Raw genomic sequence first — 13668 nt, 5'->3', positions numbered from 1 at the left:
GGCTCCCGCCGCGGGGCCGCCGGGGGCGGGGCGGGCGCGCAGCGCGGCCCCGGCGAGCGGCTTGGGCGCTGCGGCGGCGGCGGCTGCGCAGGGTGCTCGGTACGGCCTCGGCGGCGGCGGCGGCGGCGGACGGGCACCTGCTGCCGCCTTCGCCCGCAGCGGGCAGGGCCGCCGCGCTTTGTCCGGGGCTGAGCGGCCGCGCCCGGCCCCGGCGGCGCCCGGCCCCGGCCCGGCGCAGCCCAGCGACCGGCGGCTCTGCGGGGCGTCGCCTGGCTCCGGCGGCCTGGGCACCGCGGGGAGCGTGAATGAGAGTTTGCTCCGATTTACGAGCAGGGTGAGTGCACCGCTGGGCCGCCTCCGGGGGGAAATAATAATAATAATTTATTTATTTATTTATTTAATTTATGTATTTATTTATTTATTTTAATCCGAGCCTTTCCACCCGCAGCCCCGCGCCGGCCTCCCCGGGCCGGGTCGGCGGTGACCCGCTGGCCCCGTGGGCTGGGGGACAGGCGCGACCCTCACCCCGCGGCCGGGCCGCGGACGCGGTGCCTCCCGCCGGGCCGCGCCGGGCCCCCCCGGGCCGGGAACCCTCCGGGAACCCCGGCTGAGGGGGAAGGGGGCGGAGCGGGGGCTGCGCGGGGAGCCACCGGGGGGTCGGCTGGTGCTTCGGTCTTCCTGGGCCTTCTTCGTGCGTTAGCGGCAAACGGCAGGCTGTCCCCGTTGGGCGCTGGGGGTGTCTGGCGGCCCCCGGGGCGGAGGAGCTCCGCTCCCCCCGCGCCGTCCTGGGCCGGGGGGACAGGTGGCATCACCGCCACTGCCCCGGAGCCGGGGGTCACCGGCTGTAGTAAACACAGCGTGTGCCGGTGAGGCTGGTAAAGGTCACCTCTGCGTGTGCACAGGCGGCTCGTCCCAGCTGGTGTCCCCGGTTGTTGTTGTCTTGGGGGCCGTGTGGTGGCTGCTGGTACGCTCTCCCTGCCCGACCTGCTCCTCGTCCTCACGCCGCCCCGCAGTTGGCTTTGATCACGGCGGGATTTCCTACGGCTGCTGGCAGGGATCTCCCTTGGCGAGGGGAATGCAGTTGGAGCTGCAGCCGTTCGCTCCCTTACTTCCTCCAGCCCCCCCGGCCGAGGTGGCATCCGATTTGGAAATAAGACCTGGTAACGTCGTTTGTGTTTTTGCTTCTTGGGCTTTAGCTGAGCCTGGTTGAACTAGGGGCTGGCCACATCCTCGTATTAAATAGTAGCCAGCGGTGTACTGATCCCTCCAAGCACGCAGTGTCTGGATGCATCTTGATGTGGAGCGACGGGGCACTGGAGTGTTGGAGGAGTAGGAGCACAGAAATGCTGCCGGAGAGCTTGCTTTCAAGGAGACCGAGAGGATGGCTGGGTAAATGGCTGGTTTACAGTCCAAGCTATCAACTCAGACTCCTTCAGAGAAGGTCCGGTAGGTGTGCACGTAGGTCGTGAGCCTCCTGCGCGCTTTTGTCGCTGGGCTTAAACACGCACGTGGGGCAAACAGGAGAAAATAACAGGTTCTCATCGTGTTTTCACGTTGCACTTCGTTACTGCAGCTGCAGAGTTTTAGGCTGAGTAGATGTCGTACTGTGAAGCTTGTGTGAACGTGGAATGGATGATGGACAGGTTCTCGGGTATTGCATTTCCAGTGGTGGTTGAGATGTGGGTGGGAGAGGAAATATTCAATAGACTCGGGATTCCAGGTACCTGCGCTCTGCGTTATCTGACAGTATCCTGCCGTAATAAAGGTTTTAACGTGTGATAAGTAGTTTAATTCCTCAGAATTAGAGATGTGAGCTGTCATAAACCTTTTTTTTTTTTTTTAAATGCCATATCTAGGTATCAAATGTCATATCTAGTTAGCTAGTTATTCAAAAAGAGAGGGCTTTTTTTAGTCCTGGTCTGTGTTCTACTGAAGCTGACATTTAAGCTTCTAGCTGTAAAACTGATAAAATATAAAATTAATTTATGGGGTCGTGATACCGAATTGTGCAAAAATCCCTGAAAGCCTGAGTTATGTTTCACTGTTTTTCATATGGTGGCCACAAGTATGTTTGGCTCATCCCTCTGCCGTAATAAAGGTGGTTTGGGGCTGAGATGCCAGACTGAATTGAAGATGAGCCATGTCGTGTTTCCAGCTCTGCAGGTAAGGTCTCGGAGACGGTTTTGGCCGGTGGCAGGTGGGACTAAAGTGTCAGACTGGTGGGTTTGAGTTTTTTTTCCTATCTTAACTGTGGCACTAGTGAGACCTGGTCTCCTCATTGTGTCCTGGCTCAGGGGGGTGACAGTCAAGCAGAGTGGGGGAGGCTGTTGCTGCTTGAAGGTATGTGTGCCGTTCCTTGGCACGGTGCATGTTCTGCTCTGGGTGAAGGTATCACCCAGCCTTTGACCTCCCTCCTGGCCCACCTTGTCAGCGTGGCTGTGGCCTGGTGAGCTGATGTCAGTGCCTGGTGGTGGGGGAAAGGAATTAAGGGCAGCAGCTGGGAAAAGCCTGTCCTTGGTGGGACCCGGTTTCAGAGAGACTGGCAGAGGGGTGATCCTGATTGAGGAGGCAAGATCAGGGGGCTGACATGCAGCCCTGCTGTGTTCCCAGCTGGAAACTAATTCCTGGTGATTTAGAGCAGGTAGCCAACGCAGAGGCTGCTCCCTGGCCCCACCCCGTCTCCTCCCGGTGTGTGATATTCAAAGCTTGTAGGAACTGAAGTTCATTATGAGAGTGAATGGCTGGGGCAATATTGGATGCCAAAGAGATTCAATATGGTTTGAGACCTGGGGGGAAAAGCCCTCTCAACTTTTAGTGTAGTATTTTGGTAAGGGAACTTCTGCAGTGTCTGAGAAGTGATTAGTGCTGCTGTTAAAGGTCAGGTATACTTCTGGGGTGTGGAACATTGTCTGTGGACACATATGTCATATGTACGTGTGATACTACATATATGTGTTGTGTCTTCAGCATCATTCTGATACTTGAATATTCACTCCTTCATACAGAGATTTCAAAGCTAAGGAGGAACATTAACTGTTTAACCCCCAAAGTGATGACAAATCTGTTGGAAGATTAATAACGACCCCATTTCACATCAGTTTGTCTGCTGAAAGGTCATGCTTTGTTTTTTGACTCAGTCACCACCAAATCCATAGGGATTCTTAAAGATACGAAGATTACACAAAGTGTTTGTGTAATGTATGGTCCCAGTAACAGTTCTATGGTGAATATCTTTTTATTTAAGCAGTAATAGATCACATTTCCTGATGTTTTATTTCTTATAGGTCTGGAAAATAAATTCCGGAATACTTGAGTCAAGGGCAACATGTACCTAGCTGAATTTTTGGGGTTAAAGCTATGTAGCTGTTCAATGGCTTGTCCTGGTGTCTTTCTCCCTCTCCTTACCCCCAGTATTTATCAGGTTTAGCAGTGATACTCTCTAACTTTGAAGTCCCCGAAGCCCTGGCTATTACCAGAAATATTCCAGTATTATGTGCAGAAAAACCTGCCATCCCAGATTGGAGGCTCTCTTGTCCAAACCTGACTGTGTCCGGCCCAAATAAAGCACATGATTTTCTAGCTTTATATCCTGTAACGTTGTTTCCTTTTCTTTCCTACATAGATTTTTCTCAGCTAAATATTATCTGCATGGCAGCGTCTATGTTAGGAGGAGAGAAGACTTCCTCTAATGTGTTATTTTTATGACACAGAGTTTGATCAGAGGGAAAGCTTTTGACGCTAAGTGCTTAATCAGGGTCTTCCAAAAGAGATTCTCTCTCTGCCCACTGCCCTGGCCTTGCACGGTGGCAGGTTAATCCATGACATAATCTGTGCACAGAAATACAGCCGTCAAACGTAGGTTTTGGGTCATAATGTTGGGTGCTTCCAGGTTTATGTGTTTTGATCTTTCAAGTTCCTGAGCAGATGCATGTTCTCTTTTTTCATCTAGTCACTGTAATTGATATGGGGGACACAAACACACGCAAAATAAAGAAGTTAGGTCTTTTCCTAGGAGGTCAGAATTTATTAAAACAGTTATAGTTTGTAGTGAACTCACTTTAAAATTTAATGAGTTAGTGCTGCTTTTTGTTATGACAGAAGAAAGTGAAGTAAGGAGTCTTTGAAGCCACTTCAGACTTCATAAATATTAACAGGCTCTGCAGTCTTCACAGAGAGTAAGTTCTGGATGTTTTTTTTCACCTTAATAGTACCGTTTCTTTGCACAGGAAATCTTCTTGCCTTGACTAAACTGAAAGATCGGTTATCGGATGCAAACCAAAATTACCATATTTGTGGTTAGAAGCGCTCTTGCTGGTTTTCCCCTCTTCTCTGTAACACCCAATCTTTTCTCCTGGTGCATACTCGGGTAACAGTAAATTTAATTCCATGATTTACAAGACCAGATCTTCAGAGGTGCCTGAATGATTGAAGATGCAGTTGTTTGCTTGGGGGGGTTGCCCTGGGCCAAGTCCAGATGACTCTTGAGTATCTCCATGGGTGGAGACTCCATCTCTCTGGGCAACCTGGTCCAGTGCTTGGTTACCCTCACAGTAAAAAAGTGTTTCCTGATGTTCAGAGGCAACCTCCTGTGTTTTCGTTTGTGCCTGTTGGCTCTGGTCCAGTCACTGGGCACCACTGAGAAGAGCCTGGCTCCATCCTCTTTGCATCCTCCCTTTAGGTGTTTATATATGTTGACAAGATGCCCCTGAGCGTGCTCTTCTCCAGGCTGAACAGTCCCAGCTCTCAGTCAGAGAATCTCCAGTCCCTTCGTGGCCCTTTGTTGGACTCTCTCCAGTATGTCCATGTCTCTCTTGTACTGGTTAGCCCAGAACTGGACACAGGACTCCAGCTGTGGCCTCACATTTCCCAGTATGCTGTAAAAATAAGACACTTCTAAAGTAAATTTTGAGTGTGTTTTTTTTAGGAGACAGGTCCGAGAGGTCACTTCGGTGCTGTAAGTCACTGATGCAGCTTCTCTGAGTACTTTTGTTCTTCCATAGGAGCTGATGATCCTTGTTAAAAAAACCCCAAATGCTTCATCGTTTTCCTGATCCCATCAATGCAGGCTTTGACAGCTCTTTTGACCTGTGATTAAGGGATTTATGACTAGGTTTGCTGGCTACACTTGCCTAATAAGTGTCATCATTAGATGCTGAGTCACAGGGGTATGTGTGTTTCTTGGGGTGTGTTTGTATGGACTGCTGTCTGAAACGGCTCCTTTCAGTTTTGAGTGAGTTCTTCCTTATGTTTGTGAGGAACCATCCTTGCTGTGGGCTGGGTTCGTTCTCCAGCAGCCATCCCATGCTGCGTTGTACTCCATCGGGGCTGAACTGCCTGCGCCATGGGCACTTTCTATATTACACTGCCTTTCCCTTGTGACATGCCTGAAGGTGAGCATCTGTCCTATAAACTAAACCGAGGGAAGTTCGGATGCTTCCCTGTTCTGCCACATCTGTAACTCCGTGGTCAAAGTTAAATATAGAATTTGTAAACAGGGTTTTCATTTTTAGGTCAACGCTTCAGGTGCAGACTAAAACTGCTAATGTAATGTCTACCGGTAATGCTGCTCATGGACAGGAGGGAAAGAGGAGAACAAGAAAAAGGAAATAAAGCATGAAATATCACTTTGTCCTTGGGATTCTCATGAAACTCTGTGGGAGGGGACACTCTTGTTTCTTGACCATTGAGTGTCCCCTCCTGTATATCTAGGTGTGTGTGGTTGGTTAAGGTGTTTTTGTAAGGTTCTCAAAGAACATGGCAAAATCACGTGGAAAAATTAGTTAGCAGTTGCTTGCCTTCTCTATGTCCAAATAAAATGGTTAATAGATGCATTTTAGATTTCCACAGTACTCCCCTGAAAGTAACTGCACAACATGAGCGGTCTATACTTATCTTAATTAAAGAGAACAAAGCCATGCACTCCATGCTGGCCTGATGTATGCAATTAGCGACTGAGTGCAATTAGTTTCCAACTGCTAAAACTGTCTTATCAGAGCTCTCGATAGGACTGTCAGCAGTTTGTATTAGTATCTGGCATTACTAATGCTTGGCATTTTTTACCATGTTATAAAAGCCACTTGTTCCTTCAATATTAATTTCACGTATCAGGTTACTTATATATAGAACACTTCAAATTCCCTGGTTCGGAAACCAAGCAATTCTTGGAGACTGAAAATTAGTACCAGGTTTTTCAGTGAAGGATACACAAACATCTTTAGCTCAAAATAGAGTTTATTTCATAACCTGAAGTTTATCATTAGCTTAAATTTTGAAAAGTGGCCTCTTCAAGTGAGAAATGTGTATGCAGAAGAGAACCTCTTAAAAGAGTTTTAGCTCTAGAGCTACCTTCGGAAAAAAGTCCTCCAGCCTCTCACCGCTGATGTTACTACCTGAGACTCCGCGTTTCTTTTACATTCAGGAAATAGTTTGCGTGTTTTACTTCCCCTCTCTCTGGATCTCATCTCTGCGTTCCCAGGTGCGCACAGTAACTGCATTTTAAAATAACTTGATGCACTTTTCAAGGTTAACAGCATGTTGTAATTCCTGGGGAAATGTAGCAGGGCTACAGAGAGGCGTGTGGATTTATAACCGTCAGCAGTATTTACAGTGTTGCAGCCATAGGGCTGGGGAAATGTGCAGCCTCTAGAGAAGGAGCTCTTAAAACGTAGTTTGAAGGCCATGTGTAGTCCATGATACTGTGTTATGAGCCTGACAAGGGTATCTCTTTTTCCCATCTTGGTTTCAGTAGAGCCAGCTGATGTCTGTAGCTGTACAGCTTCCGGGTCCCTCCTAGTTATGTTAGGACTGACATGGGTCTCTAAACCCTATAATTTACTGTAATTTACTCCAGATCTGAGTCTAGGGAGTTGTACAGTTGTGTGTGTCGGGCACAAGCTACTTCCCCAGACACTCCTGTAGTAGTGGAACTACCACCAGTAGTAACTTTTGGGCCACTACCAGTAGTAGGTTTCATTCCAGGGACAACATACTGCCAGAAACTGGGTGAGTTTATGCTTTCTGTGTTGGCTGGAGAGAGTGGCATGCCCAATTTGATCCTTAGAGATCGAGCAGTAGAAAAGAGACTGTTCGGAAAATATCCATAACCCCATTCTGGGAGTGAAGGGAACAGGGATCTGAGCGTTTTGTAAGATGCACAACTGTTGCAACAAGGTACGACATTGCAACAGGAAAAAAATTGCATGTTCAGCACCTGAAGATGAAATGCAGTGTACCATCGGTGTGATGTTCCTTGTGCTTACGTGGCCCTCGGTGAACATGACTTTGGCTGCCTGGTTCAAAATCAAGCTGCAAGATGATCTGTAGTCTGGGTTCCTATACCTGAACTCACTTTTGGGTTCGGGGCTTTATTCATCTTCCGTCTTCCTCACCTTTTCCCTTGTGAGACAGGGAGTAATGCCGACGGAGTTGCCTGCACGTACCATTCTTGAAGATCCTGGCTTCTTCCTCTTGCTGCACATAGCCGAGAGGTTCAGTTCCCAGGAGCTGCCATCCTCTTTGCATGGGGCAAAGGTAGGTGTGAAGCGTGGAACCTGAGAGTAGCAAAAGGTCCAAAGCATCCTTGTGTGACTAATATCAGGGTGACTTTGGACGGTGATCATCGGATAATAGCAGAAACCAGCTCCACAGACAGTACTAAGTCTTGCGTCAGCTTGCAAGGATCATGTCATCAGAAGGAGTAGGAATAAGTGGAGCCTGTGTAGCTATGTTCTTTCTGTTGTCTGACTTTTCAGAGCATTAAACCACTTGTGTGCATTATTCCAGTTTGGTTAACTTTGTAATTCTTTGCATTTCTGCAGTGCTTTTATCCAAAACCGTCACTCTCCTCTTAAAGGCTAATCTACCAAGCAACCCAAAAGGTATTGCAGAGTGTCTGAGATCACCTTTTGTGTGAAAATGTAATGCGTCTTGGTTTTGTGTAAAACCTGCATGGTCTTAGCAGCTCTGTGGGATCACCTGGGATCCTGCAGTGAGGAATGTCCTTCCCAACAAGCTATGGAGTATCTGGCTGGACACACTGATCCTTTAAGAGAACTGCCAGCTGCTACAGGGTGCTGAGCTCCCAGGGTTTTCTTCAGCTGTGGGAGCTTCCTGGAAACTTGCAGTAATTAAAACTAACGTCAGGAGTTTGCAAAGCTCTGCAGAAATGTGGTGTCTTCCAGTTATCTGGAACTAGCCCTGTTATGTTTCAGAGAAATGTTCTGAATATAAAGCTTTTGATGCTTATAAAAGGGTCTGGGCCTATTTGGAAGGATTTTGCCTTCCCTCCCCAGCAGAGCTGCTTGTGGGACTGATGAATGTACGCACATTCAGGAGCTCTTGTTTTTACTTTCAGTTATGGGAATAACCAGTCAAAGTGTGATAGTTTGGACGTCCCCAGAAAACTGTATTAGGAAACATTTTTACAGCAAATACACCTTTCCTAAAGCTACTTTTGCTTCTTTCCCGTTTCTTCCAGTATCAACCTTTCCCCAGTTTGAGCACTCTGCCAACAACGATTTCCTCTTAATGCTGGGTCACTTAGCCCTCTACAACAGCACATTGAAAACAAGCGAGGCACAAATACCATTTCTTGGGATATTTTACAGCAGGAATGTGGAGCTCGCTTTGCTTAGCAGTTTGAGTTTGCCTGGCAAAGCTCTCTGGCCCTGGGCAGCCCTCTGCTAGAGCAGAGCAGGGACAGCATATGCTTTTTGAATGAGAAACAATGACCGGCATTTTTCAGTCTGGTTTTCCTGGTGGAATGCAAGCCTGGCTGTGTGCAGTCTCCGCTTCGGATTTCACTTGGATGCATACAGCTATCCTGCTTGGAGACTATGGGCTCTATTCAAAACTCATTCACTGTTTTGTTGCTAATACTTTGAAATTGCGTAAATATTTTTTTTCTTTAGAGATAAGCTTTAAGCATTAAGCTCTTGTCTGTGACTCATTAGTCTACTGTTGGTGACAAATTATTGTCTTTGTTAAATAATGGAAAAATCTTTCCATGCAGTTTGTATTCCTTATTGTCCAAAGCAAACTACATCTGTTTATTTTACCCTGAAGGTGGCTTTCTTCTTAGCTGGCTAGAAGTTTTCATAATATCTGAGAGCTAATATGAAAGAACAACAGACCTTGCTCCATTGCATAGAAAATTTCGTGTGTGTATTTAACTGTTGAACAATTGTGTCAGATGAGTTTTGGAAACACTACATGACTGACACAAAACAGAGTGTCTGTTTGCTTTAAAGGCGGTGATTTGCTTTTTTTACTTTATCCTCCCTTTTCAAAAGCTCCGGCTGAACCTAGTGTTGGTAGTTACATAGACTGGTGTTTTCTAGAGCTTTTTTTAATTCAGCAATTTAATTGCTATGAAGTTAATTCTTGTAAAAGTCAGAAAAAAAGTAGTTAAAGGCAGATATACTTACTGGAAACACTAAGAAGGGGTTGGACCTTGAAGATGACTGTCTGACCACAGGTTGCTGGTTATCTGAAATGGGAGATGAGAAACTGTGTTTAGGAAACAGATGCATCGCTGGTGTTTCCGAACTGCGGAGGAAATGCCAGACGCCAACTCTTGAAGTAGATTAGCTGCAAGCATGCAGATTTTCTTTCTTACAAGTTGGTAAGCTTTTGAAATAACTTCTTTTTCTTTTTAAATAAAGATTAACCAGTAGATTCAACTCTTAAAGTTTTTTTGCAAAATACAGTTGTTACGAGTTATGTGAGTATTTTCGCTGTGACGCAGGGGAGAGCAAAGCGCTCTGCCTGGCAGGTGGAAAGGAAAGGTTGCCTGTTAGCCAGTCTGCTAAAGAAAACACCTTTAAATAAAGGTATTCAATTGCGTGAGGTTCAGTAGTCCTGTCATTCCTGAAAGGAGACGGCTTCTTCCGTGCCCCGTGTGCTCTTGTACGCATCCTTGTGTAGGAACACCAGCATGAAGAGGTCTGATCTCTTCTGTAGTCATGTTAACTTTTATACTGAATCCAGAGACTTTTTTCCGTACATGTGTGAGCTCTTAGTCAAAGGTCTTGGGGCTGGTTATGTACGAATTGGGCCCAGCTTTCCCATCTTACTGTTTGTCGTGATTCCTGGGCGCCCAGAAACCTTTCCATTTACTGGAAAACAGTCTTGTAGTTCAAAAAAACTTGCTTTCCTGCCTTCTGGGTTCTGTGGCTGCCTCTTCCAAAGCAGAGGTGGTAGCAGGGCATGTTTTTTATTCTGCTTGTTGCAGTACAGCTTTTGTATGCCTCTGGTATGCTGCGGAGCATCAAAGCTGAGTGCAGCAATGAAAAGCCAGAACAGTCCTTGGTTAAAGTGCTGTTTAGTTTCTGAAGATTTTGTACTATCCCATGAATATAAGGGTTTGGCAGGAGTATCGGTGGATATGAACTACCCCTTTATTGTGTATTTACAGCTTTTCTTTTCACCCTAAAGACAGCCTGTTCCTGTTTCTTGTCATCTCATCTTCCATGACTTAGCTCTTGGTTAGAACAGACTCCCATTTACAGACACCCAAGTCCCTGCTCAAGTTTAGTCAGCCTGCCTAGGTCCTGCAGCTGGATGACGGCCTCAGATGCCTACCACAACGAAATCCAAAGATGTCATCTTTCTTTTGATTTTGTCGTCCATCCCCCCCACCCCCCTTCAGCATAGTTGATGCTCTGTAGTTTGTGTTTCGGCATGGATGGGAGCCTCTTGGAATCCCAAGAATAATGAGTTTGGGGGTTTTCTAATTTTTTTAACATAAATGGCAATTATACAAGCAAATTGGAGATTAGTGCTAGCTGGTAGTTCAATCATGTCCTGCCGTCTTTGATGGCATGCCTCTGTCATTGTGCAAAATGTCTCAGAATTCCAAGTTTCCATGACTGAGAGAGATCTATCTGTTAAAACATTTGTGTAGTGTAAACAAAAGGCTTAATATCCCCAAACCAGGATTGGATCCTGATTGGTAATTAAATTTTTAGGATCCTTCTTGTAAAGTGAAATCCATAGTTTAGTTTTTAAAATTCCAAGATTTAAATATGTGAATATGAGTGAAGTAATTGGTGATAAGTTAGAGCTGGAAGAAGTCCTGGTTAAGAGACGGACAGAAATGTCAAAAGTGTTGCGCTCTGCCTTTGTTTCTACTCCTTCCCCCAGATTTTTCAGGGAGTTTACAGGAGGTCTTTTGGAGGTCTGTGGGTGGTCTCTGGGCTTCAGCTGGTGACGCGGCCTCTCAGTTTTACCATGAGGCACCACTGGTTTCTCTCTGGCTTTGACTTGGAAAAACAAACCGTTTCTTGGGAGTGGCTGGACGAAGAAAGGTGGGATCTCTACAGAAATCTCCTTTTTGAACTTCCGAAGCTTTGAAATGGGCAGAGCTGAGGTAGTTTTATGGTGGCTTGTGGGGCAGGTGGTTGCGTGCAAGGAGTAACGCTCCCTGCCCCTTCCTTCCCCACCCCAACCATAACTGCTCAGAAAGCTATACTCTGTGTATGTGGCACTTCTTAAAATTGTTTGACCTTTGGACCTTTATCATTGCTAACTGAAGTGTCATTATGGCATAAATAAACCCGTCAGCTCAAGTAGTGTAATTCTGGCCCTCATCCCAGTCTTAGAGGCAGACATAAATGCCATCCTGTAGCTGGCTTTTAAGTTGCTTGGTCTGATTGAGATGATGACTGAAATAATCTTGTTTCTTCTCCCTTGGTTTCTTCACTTCGTTACTAAAGTCTCCATCTTGCTATCGTTGTCTTAATTTAAATCTATTTCAAGTTTGAAGGCTCAGTGATGTGCCAGGTTGCTATTTACTGTCATTGGGTTTGTATCATTTTAGCAGCCTGACAGGCTTCGTGGTTTATTTACGACATTTTGAGATAAGAAAATACTTTGTTTTGAAATAGAGCATGCAAAAAGTATGGCAGATCAGAGTGCTTGTACAAGCTTGGTTAATAAACCGAAGAGCTGATCCATTAAGCATGAACACCATTTGGATTCATAGGTTACCCCATGTTTGGGATCAAAAACGCAAACTTGCAGAGATTTTTTTTCTGCCTCTTCCTTGTGTCTGGTACATCTTGTGTTGAAACACAGTGGAAACCGTGTGGAAATCCTTGAGAGAGGAGCTGGCTTCTCTTGGGAGAAATGCCACTTAGCACATAACTGTGCTTTGGTGATGCTCAGTAGAGGAGGGGAGCTGGGTATGTTGATGTGCTCAGCTTTATTTAAAAACTTGCTCTAAGATACCTTGTTCGAGTTTCAAGCAGATTCAAAAATGTGGTTGTTAACTCCTGTGTATAATTTTTTTTTTTTGCCATCTGCGGTTATGAGGCACTAGGATATAACAAGCACCATTAAAATGTTAATTTCCTACAAATATGGCCAAATTAGTAAGAACTGCGCTAGTTTATGGTAATAGCCTTGGCTGGCCGTTTACTTGTTAGGAAGAGGATTTGTATCTTCCTTACAGACTTGGGTAATGTATCATTTCTGTGTTTTCTTATAACTATGCAATTCTTTGTTTAACTTTCTTCAATTCCACACATGCTTTAAGGAAGCCTCAAAATTGCTCATAGAATGTAGCTGCCTATCTCCATCTTTCCCCCCAGTCCATCGCGCATGCAGCCGGGCACGCCAGGCTGATGAAGGTGGGCAGCTGAGCTGCTCGGCGTCTGTCTGGAGACGAGTGGGTTATGATTGCTGGCTGGAGCTCATTTGTGGCAGTGATGAGTTATTTTGGTTTTGTTTGCAAAATGAAACTGATTTCACCAGCTAATAAAACTTGGGAGAAAACACAAGAATGCATGGGAAACTTAACTGAAGTAACATCCTTTTTTATTTTTCCTGTTCTTTCCCTCCCATGTATTTCCCTGTAAGTGTCTGACTCCACCATTCTTTCTGAGGTTATTCCACTTCCCAGCATAGGCCCACACTGTCGTCCCCCATCTGCAACTGCTGGTGGGCTGATAGGACAACCCCTGCTCTGCCTCACATTTATACTCTTCCACCAGTTGCTTATTTAACCAGTCACAGCTGCTGAACGTGTGTGGCAGCCTTTTTCTGCACTGGTTTCCATCTTGGATCCTCTACTTAGAGCAGTTAGAGGTATCACCTAAATTGGTTTTTTAAATAGCAGTTGATAGTATTATTTGGAAAGAGCATGGAGCAGATGCCCAGACTACGCATGCCTCTTGCGGGAATCAGGCTTAACAGCAAAGATTTCCATGTATTTTTGCTGTACAAAGCATGTTAAAATCAACACGTGAAATAAAAGGTCTGAAGTTATAGCAGAATTTAAGGCACTTTACTCAACAGAAGAATTAATGTGCAGGATGGTGATTATATTCCTTATGGCCCCTCCAGTTTCTCACAGGGTTGGTTACTCTGCTGCTTGGTGTGGCTATACCAGCTTCTTACAACCTAGACCTGGGGGTTAGGTTTGGTGGCTGGGTTATTTTGTTGTGGGTGTTTGGTTTTTTTGTTTATTTGTTGTTTGGTTTTTTTTTTTTAATTCAGGATTCCTGTTGTAAGCGTGGGGACAAAGATCAAATACTCTGCCAACTGAGGAAATGATGCAGTTTGAAATGTGAGGGAGCAGAGGTTTGTTCCTCTAAGGGAGATTACCTTGAACAGCAGGGCCTTTCAACCTAAAGCCTGCCATTTCACTCGGTTAAGGGAAGTTAGTTA

General features: G+C 45.8%; 1 protein-coding gene across 3 annotated transcripts in view; it reads left to right on the top strand.

Annotated features, from left to right (window-relative positions):
- Positions 1–87: 87 nt before the first annotated feature.
- Positions 88–13668, top strand: part of GRAMD4 (GRAM domain containing 4) — an 82964-nt gene continuing 69383 nt past the window's right edge. For 2 of the 3 annotated variants that reach the window (XM_063323385.1, XM_063323384.1), the window contains exon 1: positions 88–334. In XM_063323385.1, the coding sequence (XP_063179455.1) occupies positions 306–334 (29 nt within the window). In that variant the 5' untranslated portion in view covers positions 88–305. The remainder of the gene's footprint in view (positions 335–13668) is intronic. The other variant, XM_063323386.1, reaches the window with a different exon arrangement.

The sequence above is a fragment of the Chroicocephalus ridibundus genome, chromosome 1 (assembly GCF_963924245.1).
Source record: "Chroicocephalus ridibundus chromosome 1, bChrRid1.1, whole genome shotgun sequence".
Classification (NCBI taxonomy): domain Eukaryota; kingdom Metazoa; phylum Chordata; class Aves; order Charadriiformes; family Laridae; genus Chroicocephalus; species Chroicocephalus ridibundus.
This window is presented reverse-complemented; position numbering and strand designations above follow the sequence as displayed.